General features: G+C 39.6%; 1 protein-coding gene across 15 annotated transcripts in view; it reads left to right on the top strand.

Moving 5' to 3' along the window:
• GRB14 (growth factor receptor bound protein 14) overlaps positions 1-26111 on the top strand; it is a 132454-nt gene extending 106343 nt beyond the window's left edge. For 5 of the 15 annotated variants that reach the window (XM_039495170.1, XM_039495165.1, XM_039495164.1 and 2 more), the window contains 9 exons: positions 6396-6536; positions 7527-7662; positions 8847-8893; positions 9085-9180; positions 9870-9950; positions 14150-14266; positions 14361-14590; positions 19759-19852; positions 25636-26111. In XM_039495170.1, the coding sequence (XP_039351104.1) occupies positions 6396-6536; positions 7527-7662; positions 8847-8893; positions 9085-9180; positions 9870-9950; positions 14150-14266; positions 14361-14590; positions 19759-19852; positions 25636-25782 (1089 nt within the window). In that variant the 3' untranslated portion in view covers positions 25783-26111. Of the gene's footprint in view, positions 1-6395; positions 6537-7526; positions 7663-8782; positions 8894-9084; positions 9181-9869; positions 9951-14149; positions 14267-14360; positions 14591-18514; positions 18712-19758; positions 19853-25635 lie in introns of all 15 variants that reach the window. The other 10 variants (XM_039495171.1, XM_039495174.1, XR_005586273.1 and 7 more) reach the window with 9 other exon arrangements.
• Positions 26112-26386: the final 275 nt, after the last annotated feature.

The following is a 26386-nucleotide window of genomic DNA, read 5'->3' on the forward strand; positions in this document are numbered from 1 at the left end:
GTTTTGGGGAATTCATTGCCATAAAGATATTGACCAGTTGGAGGGAGTTCAGAAAAGAACAAAATGCAGCAAAAAATGGTTAGGATCAGTTGGGTGGACTAACTTACAAGAAATGATTGAAAGATTAAAGTAGTGTAGCCTGTCTAAAAGGATGGGAATTCAACAGTCCTCAACTGTTTGAAAGTGGTATATGCAAAAGAAAACAAGGAGTTTGTTAACAAATTATAAGTGTTACAACCTTTAAAAATCAGGCCATTTTTCTTTTGCTGCCTAAATATGGATTTCAAAGTCTAACTTTAGGCACCTATGTTTCAAAATGTTTGCCTCTGTGCTAATAGAATTTAGCATCTCTTTATCTCAAAAGTGATCTGATAGTTTGAAAGAAATATTTGACTTATTTTTGTAAACTAAATGATATCTACTAAATACCTGTGTGCAGAGTAAGTTTAAGGCCTATGTACCATTAAGTCACTTAAGTCCTCAAAAATAGTGTTTAGACAGTGAATAGTTTGTATGCTGGCCTTCTGCATGGGGTCAGTTTTATTCCAAATATGAGATTACAGGTTAGTTTGTAAATCAGTCAAAACTGGGTAAACCTGTATTTCATGTTACTATTTTTTTTTTACATTGTATTGTCTGATTATTTATGTTTGGTTCAATAGGACTTGCTAGACATTAAGTACAGAACACCTTTGTGAATTACAAAGCCATCATGCACATTTCAGCAAAAGCCATTCAGTAGATCATTTACACTATGACACTCTTTCCTTGGAAACTTTCATTAAGACAAGTTAATGGGCTTGCATTATTATCTGTGACATGCTTGGTCAAGTATCAAGAGAGATGTTAGTTTTAACAACCCAGTTTTGAAATTCTCTTATAGTTTTCTGTGGGTTGAGCTATGTGCAAGTAAAAAATTCTCCAGCTATGTGATAAACATTTTTCTTGCCTTTTGTTATAAGGCAAGAATTTTGGCTCCTTCCTTTTAACTCAGAGCTAAAATACCTAAAAATGTACTGATTTGTTTTCCTTAGTTATTCTCTATTAGTCATAGAAATGTAGGGGTGAAGGGGACCTCAAGAGGTCATCTAATCCCACCACCTGCACAGAGGCAGGACCAAGTATATCTAGACTATCTCTGACAGGTGTTTTTCCAATCTGTTCTTAAAAACCTCCAGTGACAGGAGTTCCAGAGCCTCCCTTGGAGGCATATTCTGGTGCTTAGCTATCAGATGTGCATTGATTTGTAAAAATTGTTTCTGGTAGTGCTTCCCAAAGAGTGAGAGGTTTAATCCCTGCCGCCAACAAGACTTAAGCCTAAAGAAGGTGGTGAAGGGAGTGCGATGCATAGATGGTACATGGATGTGTCATAGTCTACTTTAGGGAGGCACAGTATTTGTGCATACGTTTCTTGGGCATTGAGTGTGGAATCAGTGAGCATAGCTCACGTTCTGGGTTTTCATGAATGTGATCAATTTTAAACATAAAAAATTAATGGAGCAAATGGATTTTAAACCTGAGGCCTTCACGGTAATATTAATAGAATATTCTGATATTTCATTTTTATCTGTTTCTTTGAGAAATTATAGATCTCATAGTATGAATGGATTCATTTATAGTTCACCTATTTCTGGTAATTAAATGTGAAGATGATGTCTTCAAATGTAATTTTAAATCAGATTTTTTTTCCACTTGTAAAACCTATTCAGTAGCTTGCACCATAGTTTACTATGGTAACCCCCCCCCCCAACCTTTTCAGTAACAATATATGGATAAAATCTCATGTTGTTAGTTCTTACAAATACTCCCGTTGAGTTAATCATGTGAATAGGATTAGGCCCCATTTGAGCTAATTTGGATAATGGGTGAAATCCTAATCCCATTGAAGTAAATGACAGTTTTGCTATTGACTTTGATAGGGGCGAAGAGTTCATCTTTTACTTATATGAATAACACTTCTCTGTTCTTGTACTATTCAAAACTTTTGGCTGCAGTGTTTTGTGGGACCAGGATTAATTTTTTTCACTCTGAAGAATATTGTTAATTATTTTTGTACTTTGAGAGTAACAATTTCACAATTCTTAGTATGTAAAATTATCCTGATGATTATGCTTTTCAACTTTTTCTTTAAGGGTAGCTCTATTCTCCCCAAGTCCAATTCTTCAATAGATGCAATTGATATTCAGGTTCTATAGGTGTACTTTGAGTTCAGAGTGCAAATCTTCTATTGACTAATTTAGCTGCTTCTTTCTTATTGCCTTTTCAGCAGAATGCAAATACATTAGAAAACACGTGTAGACAGCATATGTACAAGCCATTTTTTACAAGCAATTAAACAAAGTATTTTTATCTAAATGTAGAATATATGTTAAAGAACAGGGCACATTTCCTTTCTAGACAATTAAAATAGTTTTTGTGTGAAGTATATACACAAAAATGATGTTAAAAGAGCATGAAGGCTGCAAAGCACTCAATTCTGGCATGTCTTAACTTTTGAGTACTTGACTTTTCAACCTTAATGTTCTCTTTAATGTAGTTTTGTGTGTGTAATTTCTGAGGTTCTAAAAAACAAACTGAAAAACAGAAAATTAATCCTATGGGAATAGCCACATGGGACATCAGCAGGGTTTGAGCCTTTAGATCCACGTCACAGGCCTTCGCTAGTAGAGCTAATGAAGTTACTGATTCCAACAGTAAGCAGTCATCCTTTGTGGGCTAGCCACTAGAGCAGGATGAAACATACACTTTGCCAGAGGGTTTCACAGCTATTTGCTGACAATAGAGAAATGTTGAGACTCAGGAATCTTGAGGAATCTCCCCTCAAACCTGACCCCTTTTGCCCTGTCCTCTTCCCCCCCCCCCTTATCACCCCAGCTCCTTGTCTCATTCCTATTTCTCACTCCTCTGTGCTCCTCACTCCAGTCCCCATCTCCTGCTCTGGGCTCCTCAACAGAGTCTTAGTCTCCTTTATCCCCCATCTTGGCTTTCATTCCCAGTCTCCCTCCTAGGTTCTTTGCCCCAGTCTGTCCCCACTACGTCTTGCTCCTCATTTGATCTTAGTCTCCCCCGCCCTGGCTCCTACCTCCAGTCTCCTTGCACATCCAGGCCCAAACTTCCACAGACCTTCCACTCCCAGTCTCTTCTCAACCCACCTCACTTCCTTGTCCCAATCTACTTTCTTCACTGCCCTCCCCACTGCCTTCTGTCCTCTCTGCACTCCAGACAGGCTTCCATACTGCCTGGGCACCAGCAGGGGGAGCATTGAGTGTCAGTCTCCCTGGTCTCAGTTCTGATGCTTGGTGCTGCAGCATCCAGGAGTGGCAATTACAGGGACAATCCTGCTTACCCCTCTGCAACTTGGGGCTGGAGCATGCCCAGTTCAGATGGAATCTGGAAAGTTCACTTGTCAAGTCTCTACTGAGCATGTGTGAGCTGTTTCCCCCCGGCCCCTCTCGAAGGTTTATAAACGGAGGTAGCTGGGAGTTATTTGACAAAACATTTGTTTTCAGAAAATTCTACTTTGTCAGAAGCTAAACTTTTTGTGGAAAAGTTTCTCAGGGGATGGGGAGAGAGATGATTAGCTAAAAGCCAAGTGGATAGGATACTCACCTGGAATGTAGGAGACCCAGGTTCAAGTCTGAATCAGCCAGAGCAGCAACTTTCACATCCCATGTCACTGTTCACCAGAATGTTAGCTTTTTGGGGTGTCTTTCTGGTTTTTCATAAACATTTTTGATAGGGTTTGGTTTTGCCTCAATGCAGAATGGGAAAACTTCTTTCCACCCAACTCTGTTATAACCTGGCCAAATCTGGGCTGGTTTTCCATGGCAACAGCAGAGGTGACTTCCTGCCAAATTTCACTTCCTTGCTCCAAAGAATGAAGGCATTATAACTTTGCAACAAACATGGTGAAATGGTTTTAAGATGGGCAAACCAATATATTTTTCCATAACCTTGTACGGCGAAATTGATGAACTACTTTTGCAGAAATGTTCCAAAAATATTCCCCCTGAGGCAGATGCCCAGCATGGAAAATTTCAGCATGGATAGGTAAAGTTTGGCAAAGTTTGAAGCAACTGAACGTTAGGCAACGTCACCTGTTTACTGTGCTACCAGCTCTGCCTAAGCCCAAAATGTTTTTTTTCAATTAGTAATTTTCAAAGACCTTTCCAAAATATCCCCACAACTTATATGCTAAATGTGCACATACAGGTCTGTCGCAACTTATGCGCATTTAACATGTGCGATTTCAGTTTTACGCTTTACGCTGTAGGGCTGGAGTCTGGGGGGCGTGGCCTCAAGCGGAAGAGGAGTGGCCTCAAGACTTAAAGGACCCAGGGCCTTTAAATCACTCAGGGGGCTCCCAGCTGCAGATGTGGCTGGTAGCCCCTGGGGCGAACTAAAGGGCCCGATGCTCCAGCCACCGTGGAGCTCCGGGCCCTTTAAATGCCAGCCCCAGCCCAGCTGCCAAAGCTGCAGGCGGGATTTAAAGGGCTCCTCTGGGCTCCCTACCATGGCGGGAAGCCCGGAGGAGGCCTTTAAATGCTGCCCTAGCCCTCCCTTCCTTTCCACACAGGAGGGGAAGGTGGTTCTGACCTGACTGCCTAGAAAACATTGTGCATAGTCCAGGCCCATGGTGTGGAGATTGCCACAAAAAAACCACATCCTGAAATAACCATCATAGAAAACAATAATTTTATTTCAATATTTATTGTTGTGTGTGTTTGTGAGGGTGTAAAGATGTGGGAATGAAGGGTATTGCATGACAGAATAAATGTAATATTGCTTCAGAACATGAGTTTCTGATGCACAATTTGCTGCAGAGTGCATAAAGCTACATGTCTGCTTAAGACTTTGCAGGATCATGGTTATTGTGTATCAGACAAATTACTATGTTAGTAGGAGAACATATCGTATATACTCGATCATAAGCCGGTTTGTTTATAAGCTGACCCACCCAAGAAGGATAAGTAAAAATGGAAATTTTTTATGACCCATTCATAAGCCGACCCTATAATTTGGGGTCAGAAAACTTTGGTTCCTGGGCCATCAGGATAAGCCGCTGGTGGGCCGAGACGGTTTGTCTACCTCGACTGTCTGCAGGCATGGAGGTAAACGTAAGTAAACAAAGTGTCCCGGCCTGCCAGTGGCTTACCCTGATGGGCCAAGATAGCAACTGGTGGGGAAATTTGGGGTGGGAGGAGAAGCTGGGGGTCACAGTAGTAACCCCAAAGGACTCCAAGATGAGAGATTTATATGAGGGGAAATGGACTGAGAACCCCTGGCCTGGAGCTGAATCTGTTTCTTGGGTTGAATTAGGAAGTGTTCCAGTATCTGATAAAATTTCTTGGGCATTCTGTCAAATTTTCAAAAGGCACGATATATTCCTTTAGAAAATTCTATACAAACAGCAAAGGCAATGCATTGAACTAATAAGGAATGCTCTTTATGGAATATATGTACATTTATCTGTCTATTAAAGGCCAATTCCCTCATAATAAATGGTGTTTGCTTCTCTGTGGCTTCAATGTTTGTAAAACTATAGTGTCACATTGGCACAGAACATTGTGGTAACATACTGTGTAGATATCTGCAAACTATCCTAGGGAATAACAAAATTTTACCTTGTCAAGGACTTGGAATATTTCTGTCTAACGTATTTGCAAAATAATACAGCTAATTTTTTTTTCTCTAGGAGGAAGACTTTTCTCCTGAGGGTTTGAAATTTAATTTTAAGGGTCACTTTATGTGTACTTTAATTTTCAGTCATTGCTCAAAGTGTGCATGTTTGGATTTTTGTGTGGTAGAGAGAGAGAGAGGGATTGTGTATATAAGTGGTGATATGCTCCCTCACCCCCAAATGATGGCATGTGCCTACCTCTTATAAACGTGTTTCCTTTCCGGTGGTTTTTCAGCTGGCAGGAGTTAGAATTGGGAGATATGGCATTAACCCACCAGTTCTAAAAACAGAACAAAAATAAACAAAATACCCTAGAGCATTATTTTTAATTTAAACTTACAAACTACTGCCATGAATATCTATCTGAACTCTTCAAGTTTTGTAGAAGGCTGTTCTTTCTTTCAAGGTGCAAGAACTTAGGTTTTATATTTTATATAGTGTTATTTATTGCCTTCTCTAAATTTCTGATGGATCTTTGAAGGATTAACCTCCTCCTTTAGTTACCAGAAAGTTGTTCAGTGTCTTTTATGCTGTTGTAAGTAGATCGTCCCACTGTTTTGAGGCATGTGTATAATTTTCCATTTTTGAAGTGTGTATTTTCACCATTTAAACATTTAAAATTTTACTATAATGTTGGCAAAACTGTTGAATAGTATGTCAATAGAAGAGAAAGCTGGCTTCAGGTAGGAAATACATATGCAATATTTTGTTTCAGATGTTCCTAAGTTCCAGCACATATCCTGAAATTCATGGTTATTTGCATGCAAAGGAGCAAGGGAAGAAATCATCATGGAAAAAATTATACTTTCTTTTGAGAAGATCTGGCCTGTATTTTTCCACTAAAGGGGCATCAAAGGTAAGACTAAAATATGATGGAGAACAATAAGCATAGGGCAAGCGTGTATTTTCATTTGCAGTAGTTTTAACCTAATTTTATTTCAGTCCATGGTAATTAAAGGAAAAAACCTTGCTCCCCAATTTCCTGTTCAAATGTTCATTCTAAGGATAAAACGTGATTGGTGGCAGTAAAGATATGTAAGAACAAGGCTTCAGAATAAATTAGAATTTCTTGTATAAACCTAAGTACTCTGGCCTAACAAGTCTGGTTCATTCCAAATATATTAATTTAAATTCATTTTTCAGTCAGGCAACACCAGAGCTCTTTAAAAATAAATTCTGCATTTCAGATCTACTGGTTAAGAATTCTGAAGGGTGAGAACATAAGCAAATGTTAACTGTTGTTCCTGAATGTACCATTTGGACCTGTCTTTCAGAGCATTTATTTATTTTTAAGCAAATGAAAGGAGAAAATTTTTAGAGCACCTCAATTTTTATCATGACCCTCTGTATCCATACCTCCTCCCCGCTTTACTTGTTCATTTTTTTGGTCTATAATGGAAGCATAGCTATTGACACCTCTGTTAAACAGGGTGCTTTGGAGATGAGAACTTTTATGTAACCCACTTAGAATAAAGATTTTGTTAGTCTGAACAACACAGATTTGTGTTAGCTGTCAAAGTATTTCCACAGCTGTCCTCGTTTAACTGAGGACACAAAGAAGCAAACAAAAGAAACTTGACTGGTTTCAACTTGGGGAAAGGAATTAATATTTAGAATGGGACTGGACAGTAATTGCTAAAATATGTTTTCTTGCTTCTGATGATGTGTTTTAAACAAGGGAATTAAAAATAAACTGCAAAGTGACTTCAAAAGTTACATTTTAACATGTAATGAATCATTAAGCATTATGGCTTATAGCTCATGTATGCTTTTCCAGAAATCAGTTAATTGGTGCTACATATTTTTCTCACAGAAAACTGAAAGTTTGCTTTTTGGCTTTGTCTAGTTTTGGGCATTTTCCTCTGCTGCAGCAGGTAGAATGTTCAGTGGCCTTTTTCTGGATATCTTCAGTCAGTTCAACTTCTCCTGTCACAGTATCAGAAAGGCTGCCATTTGGAACAAGATAAGAGCTTCAGATGAGTGTAGTTATTAGTATTTAAAGAGGCTGTCTGGCTAAACGGGGAAGCGCTCAGTGTTTCTCTCCCTGAAGATGTTCTGTGTAACTTACTCTTTTTATTATACTTTTCCTAACTTACTGTTAATTTCCTTTTAAAGGTAAATTGCAAGTTTAATTTTTGTAAACTTCCTCAAGCAATGTGTGTGGTATTTTTATTTACAAGTGGAATGCTATTATTGTGTCTTGGGGCACATGCACAGAATGCAATTTAAGACGGCTATACAGTCCGTCCCTCCTTCCCTTCCCCCCTCCCCCCAAAAAGGAACAAGCAGCTCCCTTCAAAACAAACAATTCCTCCACCCAGCATCTTCACAAGGAAATCCTGGATGACAAGATAATCATCACATTATGCAGTCAAGTTTGTGTTTTTAAAATGGAGTAAAAATTCCTATTTCTCTAAAAGTACGTGGCAAGTTGGTGTGACATTTCACACCAGGTTAGTTTTTATACCCTTTTAATTTTCTATGTAGTGTGGTTTTGGTTTCTCCTCATGCATTTTTAATAGTTAGGATTTAGGCTCCACCTGAATGTTTGTTTTTTTTTCTTGCAAGGTTTGCTTTTCATTGTTGAGTGATATCTCAAAAACTACTATCTATCAACACAAAGATTGTTAGGAAGTTAGGACTTGAGGCGATACTATGCAACAATTTTAAATTTTTGATTGAGGGCCATTTTTTGGCCATTGTTCACGTTATATATGAAAATTTATGCATTGTGCACAAACCTTATTGATGGAGGCTAGGTGCAAACTAACCTGATTAATAGGGTTGGGTGCATGCAAATCTGATTGGATCAGATGTATATAAGACTCATAGATGGAAAGCACATAACTTGATTGATGGTAAGGGCCTAGGCACATGCAACCCTCAGTGGTTGATAGGGATGTATTTTTAGCATAGGTATATCTATTTTTTTGAAATATGGATTGTAGTGTATTTCCAGGAGAGAGATTTATCATGCATTTAAATAATTTACTGTATAAATATTTATATTTTTCTGTTTTTAATATAGTTAGTTATTATTTCCTTCATTGGTTTATAATAAAGTAAAAAGGGCTAATTGTTTTATATTGCTTTTCCTTTCAGGAACCAAGGCATCTGCAGTTTTTCTGTGAATTCAGCAGTAGTGATATGTATATGTCTTTGGCAGGCAAAAAGATGTCTGGAACACCAGCAAACTATGGATTCTGCTTTAAGGTACAGGCTTAATATTTTGATAAATATATGCTAAAGCAAGCCACAGTTCTTAGGTAAACTTAAGTTTCGATAAGATTTTAAAAAAAGATTCAGCTGTCTATTATAAAATAGGAGAATTAGTGGCTTTTATTTCAACAGGTATTATCTACAAGATATGCATTAATGCTAAACAATGTGCTGTGGCCTTCTAGCCTAACAAAGCAGGAGGAGCCAAAGACCTGAAGCAGCTTTGTGCAGATGATGAGCAGAGTAGGACTTGCTGGATGACAGCAATTAGATTACTTAAGGTAAAATCTTCTGTGAAGTTAATTTCTTGCTAGTAATTCACTATGTTAAATGCTTTTACATTCTGAAATAGAGAAGCAAGGGTTACTTGTAGGTTTCAGTGTAATAAAAATCCTTAATTTTGTACACTGTGGGCTCTTTTTGACTTCTCCCAATAAAGAAGATAGACACTGAATTTCCAGTGCAATAGAAAAAGCTGGCACTGCTGCTACTGGTGCTGTCCCTGATTATCATGCAAGAACTTTTGAGTGGTAGAAGAGGCTGCTTTTAGTGGCAAAGTAGGCAGAATGGGTCATATGGTGCCTATAAATGGCTAGAATTGAACATACATGTAAGTTATTTCTTAAGAAAATGAAAACTGTAGCCATTTACTCATTCTGGCCAACTTTTCGTGTGTTTTGTCTTTTTGAGGGAGCAAAATTTACACATTACAGTTTTGTACTTAGAGAATTCTCTTTAAATATAGTGTCAGAAAACCATAATGACAAATATATTCCTATTGTCTGTGCAGGTGGTTCTATTTTTAAATTAATGTAATTAAGCTAATAAAAGTCCAAATCTTTCTAAATGAAATTCATTGTATAGTATTCAGGAGCTCCTGTATAATTTTTATTTAATACTTCAAGGTGGTACTACTAAAATCCCCATAATAAACTTATAGTGATAAGGTATATTATTTTTTTGGTTTTAGTATGGAATGCAGCTGTATCAGAATTACATGCAACCATATCAAGGTAGAGGTAGCTGCAGTTCTCTGACTATATCACCTATGGTATGTACTGTAATAACTTATTGAGCAAGTAAACTACTTAAAATGGAACCTATGGCAGAAGCAATGTAATCTGTGATCCTAGAAATGTGTCTGTGATCCTAGAAATGTTTATGCGTGTGCTTAACTTTAAGCGTGCGAGCACTTACCAAAATCTTTCGGAACAATGGTCAGCTGCCCTTATTGGCATTGGAGCTGGAGGTTGAGCCAGTCAGGAAGCGCTTACTGATTCCATGCACTTCCACTGTGTCTCTTTCTGTGCTAAGTGGCTCTTGGTGCAGGGGAGAATCTAGCCCTGTATTTGCACCATGCTTGAGCTAAGGAATATTAAGCAATTCACCACTTTTGTATAGAGAAACCAATCAGTCCAGCAGCACTCTTGAAAAAGGATTAATATATATGATTAAACGGAGATTGAATATGCAGAATATTCTCACAGAAAGCAGTTAATTTCTCACATCCCTGAATCATAATTCACAGCAGTTACAGCAATGCAGATCCCATTCTCTAAACTCCCCTTTTATCCAAATATCGCCTTTTATCCAGTCCTTGTTTGCACCTTTTGTAAAAGTTTAAGCAGATTGTAATTCATTGGCCCGATCTTCTGCTCAGGATGTGGCCCCAGGATTTGAAGTTATTCAGGTGTGATCTCTGATGAAGTAATTGTAATTAAATGTTTTTGATAGGAGTAGGCTTTCCTAATACCTATTATTGAAATCTCTTCTGCTCTGAGTTCTAAAGTAAACTTTCTAGGGTTGTAACCAAATAGGACTATTTTAAGGGTACATATTTTTGGTTAGGAAGCTTTAACTGCACAGGCATGTCTTTTGTGCTCTACACATTGCTTCAGATTAGAGAAGGATAGGGTTTTTTCTATTTATTTATATCCCAGTGCCTACCAATGGTTGCTGTGGAGCTACTGTACTTAGTACCAAGCTCAATTTATAAACCTAAGTGCCTAAGATACAAGTGCTTGTGCTAACTTTGCGTCTTCCTTGTCCATGAATCCATGTTTACTCAGTTACATGAAACATTAAATTACTTTCCCCTTGCAAACCTGACCCTCCGAATATTTTATACAAGAACTTGCATTTACTGTTTTTATGCTCTTTCATAACAGCCGGGAGTTTAACAGAAAGCACTGAAGTAGATCTTACAATCAGGGAAGGCGTACAAACTAACATTACTCAATTCCTCTTAGCAGTCCCACAAAAACTTCTACTGGAAGTTTAGACTGTGAAGCCTAGTGTACAGTCACACATACCCCAAGTATTTAGCAATTTTGGTTGAATTTAAATGGCATGGGGGGCAGGGCCAGCTTTAGGAAGTGCGGGGCCCAATTCGAACATTTTCGGTGGGGCCCCGGCAGGGATGACTTAAAAAAAAAAAAAGCCTTTCATTTCTTAGCAACCGGTTCCCTATAAAAAGTTCTGATTTAAGGGATGTGCCACAGTATGTGTTTTTTGTACCAATAGAGTTACCATACATCCGTATTTTCCCAGGAGGAATTTTTAAAATTTAGCCTGACATGTCCGGGAAAATACGGATGTATGTTAACCCTACCTAAAGTTCTTTTTTAAAAAGATGGGCCTGAACTAGAAATGAGCTCTGTTTCAGATGTGTGGGTCCCTGCCACTCCTTGGGTGGTGCTAGGGTGACCAGATGTCTCCATTTATAGGGAAAATCCTGATAATTTTTTTGGGGGGGGGTCTTTTTCTTATATAGGATCCTATTACCCCCCCATCCCGATTTTTCACACTTGCTGTCTGGTCACCCTAGGGTGTGCACATGTGTGGGTCCCAGCTGCTCCCTGCCCCCCTCATTGAAGCAGGTGTGCAGGGTTACTGTCCTGGGAACTGCAGGACACCAGTGGACATGGGGCTGGCTGGAGGCAGGATCTGGCTGCAGGCAGGGCAAGGGGTGCAGGGCTGGCTGGAGACAGGGGTGTGTGGGGTGGGCTGGCTGGCTTCAGGCAGGGCCGCAGGGGGGTTGGCAGGGGTTGGCAGGGCTGGAGACAGGAGTGCGGGACTGGCTGGCTTCAGGCGGGGGGGTGCAGCAGGGGTTGGCTGGAGACAGGACAGGGGGGTGCGGGGCTGGTGCGGGAAGGGCAAGGGGTGCATCAGGGGCTGGCTGGCTGCGGGCAGGGAGTGCGGGGCTGGCTGCGGGCAGGGAGTGCGGGGCTGGCTGCGGGCAGGGAGTGCGGGGCTGGCTGCAGACGGGCTGGCTGCGGGCAGGGAGTGCGGGGCTGTCTGCAGACGGGCTGGCTGCGGGCAGGGAGTGCAGCCCACCCTGTATGGTGAGTGCCCCCTCCTCCTCCCTTCCCCACCAGGGTAGCAGCAGCAGCAGCAGCCCAGGGCTCCCCTGCTTCCACCGCCCCAGCCCTCTAATTAGCTGAGGGAGCCCTGGGGGAAGCAATGGGGCTCCCGTGGCTATTTAAAGGACTGGGGTGGCAGAGGCAGCTGGAGCCTCCCCCGCTACCCCGGGGCTCTGGGGGCCATTTAAAGGGCCCGGGGCTCTCCTGCTTCTACCGCCCCAGCCCTTTAAATAGCTGCAGGAGCCCTGGGGAAGCGGTGGGGCTCCAGCAGCTATTTAAAGGGCTGGGGCGGTAGAAGCAACGGGAGCCCCGGACTTTTTAAATAGCCCCCAGAGCCCAGCAGCCCTACTCCAGGGCTCCAGCAGTGGGGCTCTGGTGGCAATTTAAAGGGCCTGGGGCTCCAGCCCCTGCTGGGAGCCCCAGACCCTTTAAATTGCCCCCTGGGGAAGCCGGGCCACCCTGGTATGGTGCAGGGGGGAGGGGAAAGAGATGGGGGAGAAACAAAGTAGAGAATAAGAATCTTTCTCCAAGGGTCTGAAGGGGATCTCAATTCCCCCCCCCACCCTGGTTTTAGGGGTGTTGTAAAGGGCTTTTGAACAGAAAGGAAAGTGCCAAAGCCACACAAGACAAAATAAGATTGTTGTTGGTATCCTCTATTCCAGAACAGCCTGATGTCTCAGAAAAATAAGGCTCTTTGAGCACTAGCATAAAAATTGTTACCTAAACATGGTTAACTTCAGGCTGGCCATACTATGTCCACAGCATTGGACGCAGATGAGTCCATGCTGAAGTGTGGAGTTTAATAGGCTTTCCTACTTGTGTAGTAATGTGCGCTTCCTCCCCCACTCCATCTCACATGGAACTGAGCTCATTGAGTTGAGGAGCACTGTTATGTTTGAAAGAGGTCTGCATTGTGAATACCAAACTATATTAAGCAGTGCGTGTTTAGCAGTTTTCAAAAGCTGTAACAGTAGGTACGCCCATCATATACCCACTCTTAAATTTAGATGGGACCTTGGAAAAGCTGTATTTTCACAACTATACTGTAGTAGTCACATCAATGTATGATTTAGCTATCAAAAAGGTTGCATTGTTTTTTCATGATTTGCAGTTTTCTTTAATAACTCTATTCAGTGTGGCCATTGAAAAGGAAATTGCATGCTTGATGGCCTTCCCCTCTCTCTTAATGTATCAGAGTCACAGATCAGTGATGGAATATTACAGAATCGTCTTGGAAATTTTTAGTCCTTTGGAAATGGTTCAATGGGTGTGGTTTTTTTGGTAACAGTATTTGAGTTTCAGGGAAGTTGAAATTACTTCTCAGCATGTGTGAGTACAGTTATTTTGTAAAGATCTAGTTTTCTAGCATTGGTGAGACCACATACTCCAGTTCATACCTGTGGCTTTTTTTGGTAGATGGAGGCTATCATTTGAAGTAAGCAGAGCAAAAGTTTTTTGTGTCCAGTATCATGACAACTATCTTAACTAACCATAAATAGTAAGCTGAGAGAGTTTAAATCCACAACCTTAGCTACAGCTGGTGAGAACCAGTCTTCAGTAGCTTAAGCGTCTTCAGACCAGGTACTATTGGCTGCAGTGATGCAAAAACAAGACACATTATAAGTCTTACGATACTAAGTAGCCATTACCTTCTCCTTCCTCCCACATTTATCTTGCCAACTGGCCAAACCTTAAAGTTCAGCTGGATAGTCTCCCTTGAAGAGAATTAGAACTACAAATGTTGTCCAAAGTGAAACAAATCTTGGTTGAGAGGAGAAAACCTTGCAAAAATTTGAAACACAACTGGCAAAATGTAATGTTCTTTCAAAATAAGGTTTGTTGTTTTTTTTTCAAATCTGAATTCCCCTCTTTTTTCCCCCACCCCCAGAGAAGCATTTCAGAAAATTCCTTGGTAGCAATGGACTTCTCAGGACATAGAAGCAGAGTTATTGAAAATCCAACAGAAGCCCTTTCAGTTGCAGTTGAAGAAGGGTTAGCATGGCGGGTATAAACACCTTTACTTTTTCAAAATATTTTTTCTAATTTTATTTTCACACAAAAAGCTTCGACACATGATTTTTTTTTTCTCTCCCACTCAGAGAAAAGGGTGTTTACGACTCAACACACATGGAAGTCCTACCACTTCTCAAAGTGCCACATCCAGTGTAGGTATGTGTGAATTAATTTACAGCCCCAGAAGAGATGCAATAATGTTTATAACGATCTTTATAATTTTTCCAGCTATACATAGAACACAACTGTGGTTTCACCATAAAATCTCTAGGGATGAAGCTCAACGACTTATTTTACAGCAAGGACTTGTAGATGGGTAAGCTGATTTCTTTTCTTAACTTTTTTAGGTTGTAGTTAAGGTCAGAAAAATAACTACATAGAAACATTATTTGCTTAGTGAAGGGTTTGTGTTGTGATATCATCTTAATGGAAATAAAATAAAAACATTCATATTATTAGAGCTATGGGAGAATGAATTGGATTGTATTAGGGATCTTTCTTGAACAATAAAATAGTGCTCTGAAGCTCTGATCCTGCAGTTGAGTGGATGGACTGCTGCATTTGCACAGAGCCATGTTGAAAGCAATGGGCTCTGGATTGGCACAACAATCTGTCATCTACACTGTCCACTGTAAGATCAGGGCCTAAAATTGGATTCCAGCATCCTTACTAGTGATGACTCAGAAACATTGCTTGGCTTTCATACCATCTCTGCTCAGTTTACAAATTAAATGGATTCTTCCAACTGCCAGCGCTAGAAACTCAACCTCGGATTTGAAAGTAATTGAGAGAGAGTAAATGTTGAACTTCAGGATGAGTCATTTAGTCTTCTAATGATATACTTTAAATATTCTTTCTCTGAAAAAAAGTACAAAGATAATGTATATTTCATATTTATTTGTCTAAATTTTCATATTTATTTGATTGCTTCCAAATATCTTCTCCTGCCTTGCTGTAATACAGCCCTATAACTCATCTGTATAAGATCCTCTCTTATTTTGGCCTCCCTGCTGGCCTTCCAGATATGAACTCTTATCATCCATCTAACCTATTAGATTGGGCCACCACTTCAAATCTTTCTGGAGCTCATAGCAATGCTGTTGGGAACCTTTTAGATCACTGATTTAACAGTTTCCTATATCTGTCAGAAAGGGCTGCACAAAAAGTGGCTCACAGTGCTGAAAACATTTTTCATTGCGGAGCTCTGAATCTCTGCTGCAAAACCAAGAGCTCCATCCTCCTTGAATTCTGTTCACTGCAATGATATTAGCAACTGGTCTAATAAAGGGAAGTAAGATGTCTAGTAATGTACCCAGCAAGTAATGTTTCTGAGGTTGAGGTATGCAGATTTAAAGTTGCAAAACCTGCTTTTTAAATGAAAAAAATAAAAGAAACTGATTTGGAAGCAAAGAGCATTTGAGCCTAGAAAGTGACCCAAAGTTACCTCCATACAATGTTAGTGTGTGATAATACCCCGGTGTCTATAGAGAGATGTGCATTGCAGTTTGGTGGGAGGGATCTTGTTGAATAGACTGTCTAGAATTATTTGAAACTGGTAGTGCCTGTAATCATGGACTGGCAGCTTGTATTGAACACAGATATATCTGCCCAAATTGTAGACTAGACATTAGTGGTAACCGATAATACAGTATGTGACAAATGTTTCACTTGCTTAGTTGTCTGAAAAAATGAACTACCACCTTTAATGCAGAGGCTTTGCATGAGAGTAATAAGATGTTCTTTCTGTATAGGCTTGCACATGTATCAGGCAAAATTCTGCATACCTTGTGCAGAGCCTTGGTGGGTGTCACAAAGATAAGTGTTCCAGGCAATGAAACCCACTATGTAGATGCAAACAGATTATAGGCTGCTGTTTTAATGTGTGTCCTGATAAATAGTGTTCATACTGGCTTATAAAAGAGGAAAGTTAATAGTTTAACAAGGGCTATTATGTAAAGGAACTGCAGCAGGCTGATAATGGTGCCATCACGTGAAGAGAGTGCTGAACCTAATTACAGATAGCAACAATTTTAAAGCATTTTTTTGAGACTCATCATGGTACAACTGCTTTCTCAGGGGATGAAGGGAATACTAATGAGTCACAGATCTAATCTCCAGTAATTTTACAAACTTGTCTATTTTCTGGAAAGTTTGTCTGTGCGCACTGCATGTGTCTAGGCCGTTTTTCTTCCCAAGTTTTACTACATGCCAAGTTGAGGTGAAGTAGTGCAATAATAATTTTGAAAGCATTTGGGGCTATTTTACTTTTAATCCAAGTTTACATGTTTGTTAGTTTCTCTTTGGAGCTTAGGAAATGCAACAAATAAATAAAATATATTTATGACTGATACACAACTGTGTGTGTGTGTGTGTGTATATATATATATATATATATATATATATATATATATAGAAAGAGAGAGGGAGAAAATATATACATACACACACACACACACACACACACACACTCCGGGATGTTTTAATTTTGGATCTACTAAAGTTTAAGCATTGATATTTGCTTTTAAAGCATGGCAGAAGTTGCAGCGAGATTATGGTTATATTTGACCCTTAGTGGCTATTTGAAGGCTTTTTAGTCAATAAATTGTTGACAGCCAGGATTTAAAACTACTAGGCTTCTGATGCATGGAAAGGATGATGTCGTCGTCGTCGTCGTCATCATCATCATCATCATCATCATCATCATCATCATCATCATCATCATCATCATCATCAAAGAGCCCAGTTCAGTATGCATCTGGTCAAGCGGGGAACTTCTTACAAATTAGGGTTATTTGGGCTTTGGCACCCAAGGTACATGTTTGTGTGTATAGGTCGGGGTGGGGGGTTGATGATTTTAGATATAGGGTGGTCTTAATGGGGGAGGATGATGGGTTTTAGATGTGTGTCAAAAACTATATCCCTGGATACTTTTGTTTGTTCATTATGTGAGCTTTAAAAGCTCCTAAAGCATGCACAAAGATAGCTTAGGGTTGAGGGACTTCATCATCTAAAAGGAAATAACCCACACTTAACACAAAAACAAGGTTAGGAAAGGCTTTAACTAGTTTAAAAAATAAATAACTAACAAAACAAAGGATGAGGCCCAATAACAGAGACAAGGCTGCTGAAATGAGTGGGCCTTATGATGTGCCCTAAAATGAAATTATGAATATGAATGTGTTGGCTGAGTCCTGATCCTCCTTTCCAGCCTCTTCTCTTGTGGTCTGATGTAATTACCCATAATGTTTAATTTGGACAGTAAGCTGCTTAGGATGGGGGCCTTATTTTGAATGTCTGTAAAGTGCCATGCTCAAATAATGAAATTGTTTGTATGTTTTCCAGACCAGTTTGCCCGTCCTTAATGTTTGAATTATAAAATACCATATGATTTATTCATAGGATCTAACCGTAGCCTGAAAACTTTTTTGCACAGACCTGGAAAGGACAAAGAGATGATTTTTAGGCCACTAGATGGTGTGCCAGAGCTTTTTAGAAAAGTCTAAGTATATTCATCACTCTGTAACTCACTTAAACCCAATTAGCTACTTTTACTGGTATAATATATGCATAGTTGCCAATATATGTATTTTTTCTCCCCCTGGACATGTCTTCAAATGAGCTGAGCATCAGGGTTCTGAGGTCATCCTGGTGAATTTTAGTTTATTTTAATATAAAATGATCAGGGACTTCAGAATTGCTAACCCTAGATAAATCCTCCTTAATGGTTATTATAACAATACCTGTACATTGGTGATGGGAGAACCTCAAAAGTTTGGGGATTTACATTAACGTCTAGCAGTTTGGGGGCCTATATGAGCCAATGGAGGACCCTATAAGATTCTTATCCTCTTTTTCCCACACAACTTTCCTTCCCCTAACACCCTGTCCTTTGCATGTAATTGTCTGATAGAGAAGTGTGTGGGGGGGGGGGCATGAGGGGGGGGGGCTGTTGCTCACTACCCTTACACCCCACCAGCATGTGCATGTAGAGGATAGAAGACTAGTTCTCATTCTGTTGGTGACTATAAGAGGCAGCCACTCATTTTCTCTGCCCATGTGGATTTCTCCTTCAATGGATTCTTTCTTCATTTCCCTCCTTTTTTTATTTTTATTTTTATTTTGGAGTGGTTACGCCTCTCTCAGTTCTGTATTATTCATCCAGTCCAGATTGTCTCCACTCTAACTGTAGCAGCTGCTTTATTCTATATCTTTAAGCTATTCTCCTCTGCACGTATTCCAGCCCTGAACCTAAAGATTAATTGAAGCAGCAGAGGACACGGCTATGCCAGGTGCTATTCCATCCTTTCTGCATAGCAGTTCCTAGTGCCAGTACTGCTCCAAAATCCCTCCAGCTGCAATGTTGCCCAGGACAATGGCTGTCAGAAAAACTGGTCTGGAATGGCTTTTCAAGTCTTAGAACAGCTCAGCTAAGACTAGGTCTGTTGATAGTTAAGAATATTTTACTTGAGCTCTGCAATAAAACAACCAGTAACTTGTAAGCTTGAGAGTTTGATCCTGAATGGGGAATTTTCCTGCTCTACGGATGTTAATGTTTGTTGTATGCATATATTTGCCAGTTGTAACAATCTGGCCAGCATAAAGTCTTGTACTGTATCTCCTATAAACTTTCCATTGAACCAACAGCTTGCAAAGTTAGCAATCTTATATGCATTTGCTCTTATGCCATATGAGCAACACTCACATAGACTTTCAAAAAGTCTCACATACACTTTCAAAAGGATTTTCAAAAGCCCTTAAGGGAATTAGATGCCCAAATTCCATTGATTTTAATGGGAGTAAGGTGCTTAATTCCCTTAGCCTCCTTTGAAGATACTATTTGAAGATTTAAAGAAACAAGTAGCAATGTACCAAGTGGACTATTGAATATGGAAACCGAAATGTTCTCCTTCACTCTGAAGTATTTTCTAAGGTAAAAATTCCATATGTCAATCTACTGGTGATTGGTGCCTGTGGCTTCTTCTGATGAAAATAAATAAGTTTTTACAATTCCAATGTGAAAAACCACAGGCTGCCAATCCTTAGCATTCTATCCCTGTATAATTTGTGTTTTTGGTAGCTGTCAAGATCTTGGTCAAAACTTTGCTAAAAGTGCAAACTCTTAAACATGGTTTTTATGTCTGGGATAAAGAGCTACACCTTGACATTGACATACAGCAGCTGTTAACTTTAAATACTTTGTATCTATCATTGTGTAGATGTATATTTTTTCACATGAGACACAGTGTTTGAGGAAATAGACTATTTTAAAGCTTGTATTTCCAATTCTGATACTTTCTCAAAACATATATAAAGATTTAAAGCAGAACTCTTGAAATTAAACTTGGGTACAACATTGGTTGAATTATTTTTGATGTTCATTAATACTGTGTTTGCAATTCATTACAGTGTTCATTGGAAAGCTACAAAAAATTTCTGACAATTCAACATGAGCTTACTTTGAAAATTTCTAATCTCTCTCCCTAGGGTTTTCTTGGTACGGGATAGCCAAAGTAATCCCAAAACGTTTGTATTGTCAATGAGCCATGGACTAAAAATAAAGCACTTTCAAATTGTACCAGTAAGTAACACTTCTTAATTTGTATATAATTGAAAAGGCATAATAGTGTGCCATACTTTTGAAGATATTTTTTCTGGTATATGGAAGATGGTAGATATTGATACTACAGTATTAGACACTAGAAAAGCTTGTCTCTCTCACCAGCAGAAGTTTGGTCCAACAAAAGCTACTATCTCACCCACCTTGTGTCTCTAATATCCTGAGACCAACACAGTTACAACAACCCTGCAGAGATAGAATTAAAGATTTTATGGATCTTGCTGTTTGATTTGTTATAAGATTTGGCAATATTGTTTGGCTTTTGTGTGAGCTGTCCTAAGATGAGGGCAAGTCTATTTTTCAAACTAAATAGACAACACCTCTTATGAGATGAAAATGTTTTATTTTCGAATGTCTCTCAGCTTCCTGACCCCACACCTTTTTTTCTTAAATTTCGGTTAGATGGACCCGCCTAGGTTAGAAATCTTAGCCACATGCACAGGCACTCCCTCTGTTCAGAGCAGCTTCTTTCATGTCTCAGGCCCAGTCTTTTTGATTCAATGCCCTGTGACCCTTCTGATCCCCCACACTGGTTATCAAGAAGCTCCCAGTCAGCACCTAGGTCCAGTACAATGAGTAGTTATTTAAAAAACTCTACCCAAATATATAAAATGTTCTCCTGATCCCAAAGGGTCAGCCATGGTACCAAGTCAGTATAGGTTTGGATCTTACCCAAAATACCATGCTGCCAACCAATCTTTTAGTGTCTAAAACTAAAGGTCTATTATAAAGAAAAAAAAAGAGAACAAAAAGAGAGATGGTAAAGCAGTCACATACATACAAAGACTTCAGTCCATCAGGTTCCTAGCAGTATTGGTGAGTTTGCTGGCTTGAAAGTCCCTCTGTAACACATAAAATGATGGGTTATTGAGTCCTTTGTTCAGAGCTTTGTTTGTTGCATAGTTCTTCCAGAGGTAAGAAGCAGGAATGAAGACAAAAAGCAGAAGGTGCTGCTTCCTTTTATCTTTTGCCATGCAGCTTGATCTCCTTTGTTCCACACACAAGCTGCCTACCATGTGGCCTGGAAGCCTTAGAGTTCTGTCCATAACCAGGCCCCTGCCTGCCTTGCTGAGTCATAAGGTGTATCTCTTGCCTTCTCTCAATGGGTCAATTGTACAGCTGATGTCCCTGAATGGATTGTCAAGCAGGGTAGGCAGTGCTAATGCCAACCTGTCTGGGGATGTCACCCAGATGCACAGCACAAGTTTGGAACTACAGACATACCATAGATATAAGTTACAATACAAAGGTGGTACAAATACATTAAAGAGATTATCATATGTGGCAAATTATAACATTTTTGCAGATACCTTACATGGCACATCTGGCATAACCCATTGCAATTTTACAATATTGGTATTTTTAATATCCTAAAGTGTTCCCCAGATTCCGTACAGCCTCACAGGCTCCATTTCCTGTCTCATGTTACCTTGGTGTATCTATGTACAAGGGCCAGTAGGGTGGATAGGTATTCTCACTCTTCCTCAGTGTACATTCACTTTTTGGTTAAAATTTATATAACGTTTTTACAGATCAGTTACCTGGGGTTAATCTTGAAATCCCTTGTGGGTTTACTGAAGTACAGCCATATTTCCATTACTTTCTCAGTGAAAGCAATTACATAGCATGTGATGCTCTTGACATGACAGTGGGGTAATCCCATCCATTGCACTGACTCTGGAGGCAGTATTAAAGTTCTTCCACTTTCTTTCCATCCTGCTTTGTTGAAATATATTTTCACTGCCTGCTTTAGCCCCAGTGCTTTGCCTTTACCTAGGAGCCACAGCTACTATTTCTCTTTCCACAAGAACGTCCCTCCCAGACTGTCTTCTATCCACAATCTCCAGGTCTCTTGATAATTAGCTTCCCCTGTTGGGTTTTTCAGGGGATTCTTCTATTCTGCAGGACTGGGCACTTCCCCAAATGCTCTTTCCCTTGACTCACTGGCGCTCAGTGGCTCCAGTGAGAGATATCAGAGGGCCATCATTTGGTATTTCCGTGCTTAGAATCATAGAATCTCAGGGTTGGAAGGGACCTCAGGAGGTCATCTAGTCCAACCCCCTGATCAAAGCAGGACCAAACCCAACTAAATCATCCCAGCCAGGTCTTTGTCAAGCCTGACCTTAAAAACCTCTAAAGAAGGAGATTCCACCACCTCCCTAGGTAACCTATTCCAGTGCTTCACCACCTGCTTCTGTAGCCAGCAACCTAGAAACCCCCCTCTTTGCTGCACAATGGAGCTGAAACACTTCAGGGGATTCAGTAAATCTGATCTAGTACTTGAAAACCAGCCTGTAACCCCTTAAGCATTGTGAACCATTAAGCAAAGTCAGTGCCAGGAGAAAAACGTCCACAGTTTTGCACTGCCTAGACAGCTGGGGTGGTGATATCTCTCGCCTAAATAGTTTAAGGAGATGGCTCTTGGCACCAGTGTCTTTCCTCTTTGGACCCCCACCTTGTGTTCCCTATAGTCAGGGCCACCAATGATGTACCTCCGTTATCTAGTTGTTTCTATCTGTCCTTAGATCAGATGGACTATAGTTGAAACAGCTTCTTAGATTCCATGCAAAAACTGAATGATTCAGTCCCATCAGGATGGCACCCCTTTGACTTACCAACTTCAGAGACCACCTTCTCTTTCCCCTACCAGGAAATAGGCCCTAGTTCTTTAACTTCTCCTGTGCAGGAAACTTCAGTTCCTCTTTAGAAAGTTCCCCTTCCCTCTGACCCAGACATGCCTCCTCTTCCCTTCTCAAAAACCAATCATTTCTCATACACCCTATTCAGGTTGCTCTGCAATAGGATCCCTGGTGGAGGAAGAGGAAATATCTGCTTGGTAGCACTCACAGTCAAGAGTCAGGCCAACTTTTCCATGGGATGATCTGGAAGATCTCTCCACATTTATTCATACCATTTTGGAAACCGAGGAACCTTTGTCTACATCTCTTCAATCCAAACAAGATTCTCTCAAAACGAAAAGTTAAAAAGGCAAAGCCGTTTATCCTATTCCACAGTCACTAGAAAAAATAGCGTAAATCAGAACAATTCAAGCCAGAAAGAGAGCGCACAAGAAACCGAGCCTCATGAAAATAATAGGTCCAAAAGGACAATGTTCTAAAATTCTCATCCATTCCAAATATTGATCCCTCCTTCTTATACCTGCACCAAGAGTGCTCTCTGTGTAGGAAGATATTGATCTCAGTGGATGGAGCAGGGGCCTGAGACTTTGATTTTTTTTTAAGACATTTCCCTAAAACACATGATTATTTTAATCCTACACCTGTCTCAAGGATGGCATGCTTCACTTTCGTAAAACAGATTTGGAAAGAAGTTGTCATCTATTTTTTTTTAAACAATTATTTTCCTCATCAAATTCTAATGGCTCCAGCATCTCCATTAATTACTTGCTTAGAAGGAAGGATGACATGCATGGGCAAATGTATGGCCTAGTAATCCTGGTTTGGAGGGACAAATAGCCTTTGTCTAATTCCTCACCTCAGCTTTTTCCAGGGATCAGGGAAAAAAACAACACGGTCATTTTTTACACAAATGAAACAATCAGCCCAGTTCCCACAGATCACTAAAGTCAGGAATTCTGCTTCAGGTTCTTCAGATCCCCAAAGGATTGGAGGTTTTTGCCAAGTTTTAGATGAGTGAAACTTAAACTGATCTGTTAATAATGTCTGCTTTTGCACAAAGCCTCTAGCCTGCCAGATCTGAGAGAACACATCAAACGAGTTCCTGTATTTAGAGCAGCATTTCTCCAGCTTCTCCAATATTAGCAATTTATTTAGCAATTCATGCAGGGATGTTGCACGATCACAAATGGATGTGTGATTGGAAAGCTGAAAGGGGAAATGGTAGGAGACAATTTCTCTTTGAGATGCACCATCTATGAAAATGTTTGAATGTTCCTTTAAAAAAATAAATCCTTCACTGCTGCATGTTCCATTCCCAATTTATGCTTTATGACTCTGGGCCGCCACTATCAATTAATCTCCATATATTCTGCTCTTCTAATGTCTAGAAAGCTAATGGCTATTCAGCTGCTCAAGTTGAGAGAGTAAAGGGATACAATTACACTAGTTCTTGGACAATCATCTTCTAATAAAAACTTGATCATTCAGAATAACAACCTTGCAAACATGCTGAACATGTCAGATTCTTGGACACTGTTTTCTTCATTAATCTGCTGAAAAGCTGTGTTTCCCTTGACGAAATATTCATGCAATTCAGTTCAAGGCAAACATCAGTTTGGGAATAACAAAAAATACTGTTAAATTTTAATTCCTGATTAACAAATGCCTCAGCTCTGCAATGTCTATCATGTTGGCATGATAGTTGTATGCATGCAGTCCCATGGATGACAGTGTATCTTCATATTTCTTGCTGGAAAATAGGCATTATCAGACCCATAGTGTGAGATATGTTAACACTTCCTTACCTAGTAGTGTTTGTCCTGGACTGGTGAAATCTGAAAAAAAGGAACTTAGAAGCTGCCTCCAGATTTAGAATGGGTAGGATAACCCAGTAGTTGTGGCCAGTGCAACTGCTGCTTACACTGAGAAACCTTAATTACAGGTAAGAGAACTAATTTTATCCATCTTTCCTCTATGCTGCAGTAACTGATGCTGCAATGTGATCACCATTTTAGGGTCTTCTTTTGTACACTACTATCCACTGTTGAAAAATTGCCATTCATTAATTGATCAATATTACTGTTAAGTATCAAATGTTTTAGTACCAGGGCTTCAGATTCCCTTTTCTGCTGATTGAGGATATTCTGTTAGCCAAAGAATTAGTTTAAGAATTAATTAGGTGATGCAAATTATGGGGCTATTCATTTGTAATAGTTTAAAATTGGAAATATTCCCTGTAAATCTTTGTGTGTGTGTGTGTGTGTGTGTATGCATTTTAAAGTTAGCCAAGGTAACCTTACAGTGGGTATTCTCCTCCTCCTCCTCCTCCTCCTCCTCTTTTCCTGTGGTTAGCGAGCTAGTATACACATTGCTGTCTGGAGCAGCAGGAGTCTTTCTCTCTTTTTTCCTCTCCTCCTGCTCCCCTGTTGCTCCCTCCGGTAGCAATGAACATATTACTGTACTGCCACCATCATGGTAATCAACAGTAGAAGGCTGCTGCTTGGAAGCACCTTCTGCAGCAAAAGGCTATGTCAATGCATGAAAGTAACTATGAATATACAGCCACCTACTGCTCCACAAAATATACTAGGTACACAGAAAATTGAGTATAACGAGCATAGGATAAAAAGTAGTTCTAATATGACACCTCTTTGTTTGGAGAGAGAGAATGCCTAAATTCAGATTTCTTGTTTTATGAAGGCTCAAGGTTTTTATGGTTCCAATTAAATCTTTGCATGTGATATCATCAGATGTTCTTTCTGAATAAAAGCAAAGACATAATAGGCTGATGTTAGCAATTTTCATGGCCTAATGTTCTAATACATATTCAGTCTTGCTTCCTTTTACCTTATGCATTTGCCTAAAATTGACAAGAAGTTAGAGAATGCACTACTTTTCTACTGGTCACTTCTGAATTTGCTATGAATGAACGCTAAGCTTCTCCCCTTCCCCACAGACTATAAATAATTCAGGACAATGAATCTACACAAAGATGTCACAAGGCCTGATTTCATTAAAGATCAACAATGTACATATTTTGAATGTCTGACAAACACTGTAGCTCAATAGTGTTTTGTTATTTTTTGTGTTTTTTTCCTTTTACAGCTGGAAGATGATGGAAAGCTATTCTATACACTGGATGATGGTCACACCAGATTTACTGATCTCATCCAGCTTGTGGAGTTCTACCAGCTCAATAAAGGAGTATTACCTTGCAAGTTAAAACACTATTGTGCCCGAATTGCTCTTTAACCAAAACCAAGTTGGTTCACCAAATAGAAAAAAGGAGATCCTAGAACACTTTTTCAAGGCAATTTCCTAGGGGGAAAAGTCAATATTTTGAAATGGTTGTGATTTTCAGATGCAAAGAAAAGTTTATATGCTCCGTACAGAAAGTACTTTGCATTGTAATTGTCACTGCAAAATAACTTTACAGTCAAATGAGCTTCAGAAAAAAATATTTCATGTGAAATTATGTAATGTTGCAGCACTGGAATCTTTTTCAAATGCAAACAGATATTTTTAATATTATGCAACTTTATTTACCAAAATAAAATTGGAGGGTGCCTCCTTGTTAGTAATACATGACTAATAAATGAGTTAATTGTATTCAGAAATACTCTACACTGTTGAATAGAAATTGTGTGTGTGGAGTATAACATCAACTTTGGGTGGAAAAACTCTAGAAGCTGGATCGTACTTACTTTGTAAATCAAAATTATTTTGCACTATATTTTTAAATACTATTTTGTGGCTTATTGCATTCAAAAGTGAAAATATTCTGAATTAACCCATTAAAATTACTTCTAATATCTTGACTAATTCTGGATCAGTTGTGTTATGAATTGTACTATTG

The sequence above is a fragment of the Mauremys reevesii genome, linkage group 11 (genome assembly GCF_016161935.1).
Source record: "Mauremys reevesii isolate NIE-2019 linkage group 11, ASM1616193v1, whole genome shotgun sequence".
Classification (NCBI taxonomy): Eukaryota; Metazoa; Chordata; order Testudines; family Geoemydidae; genus Mauremys; species Mauremys reevesii.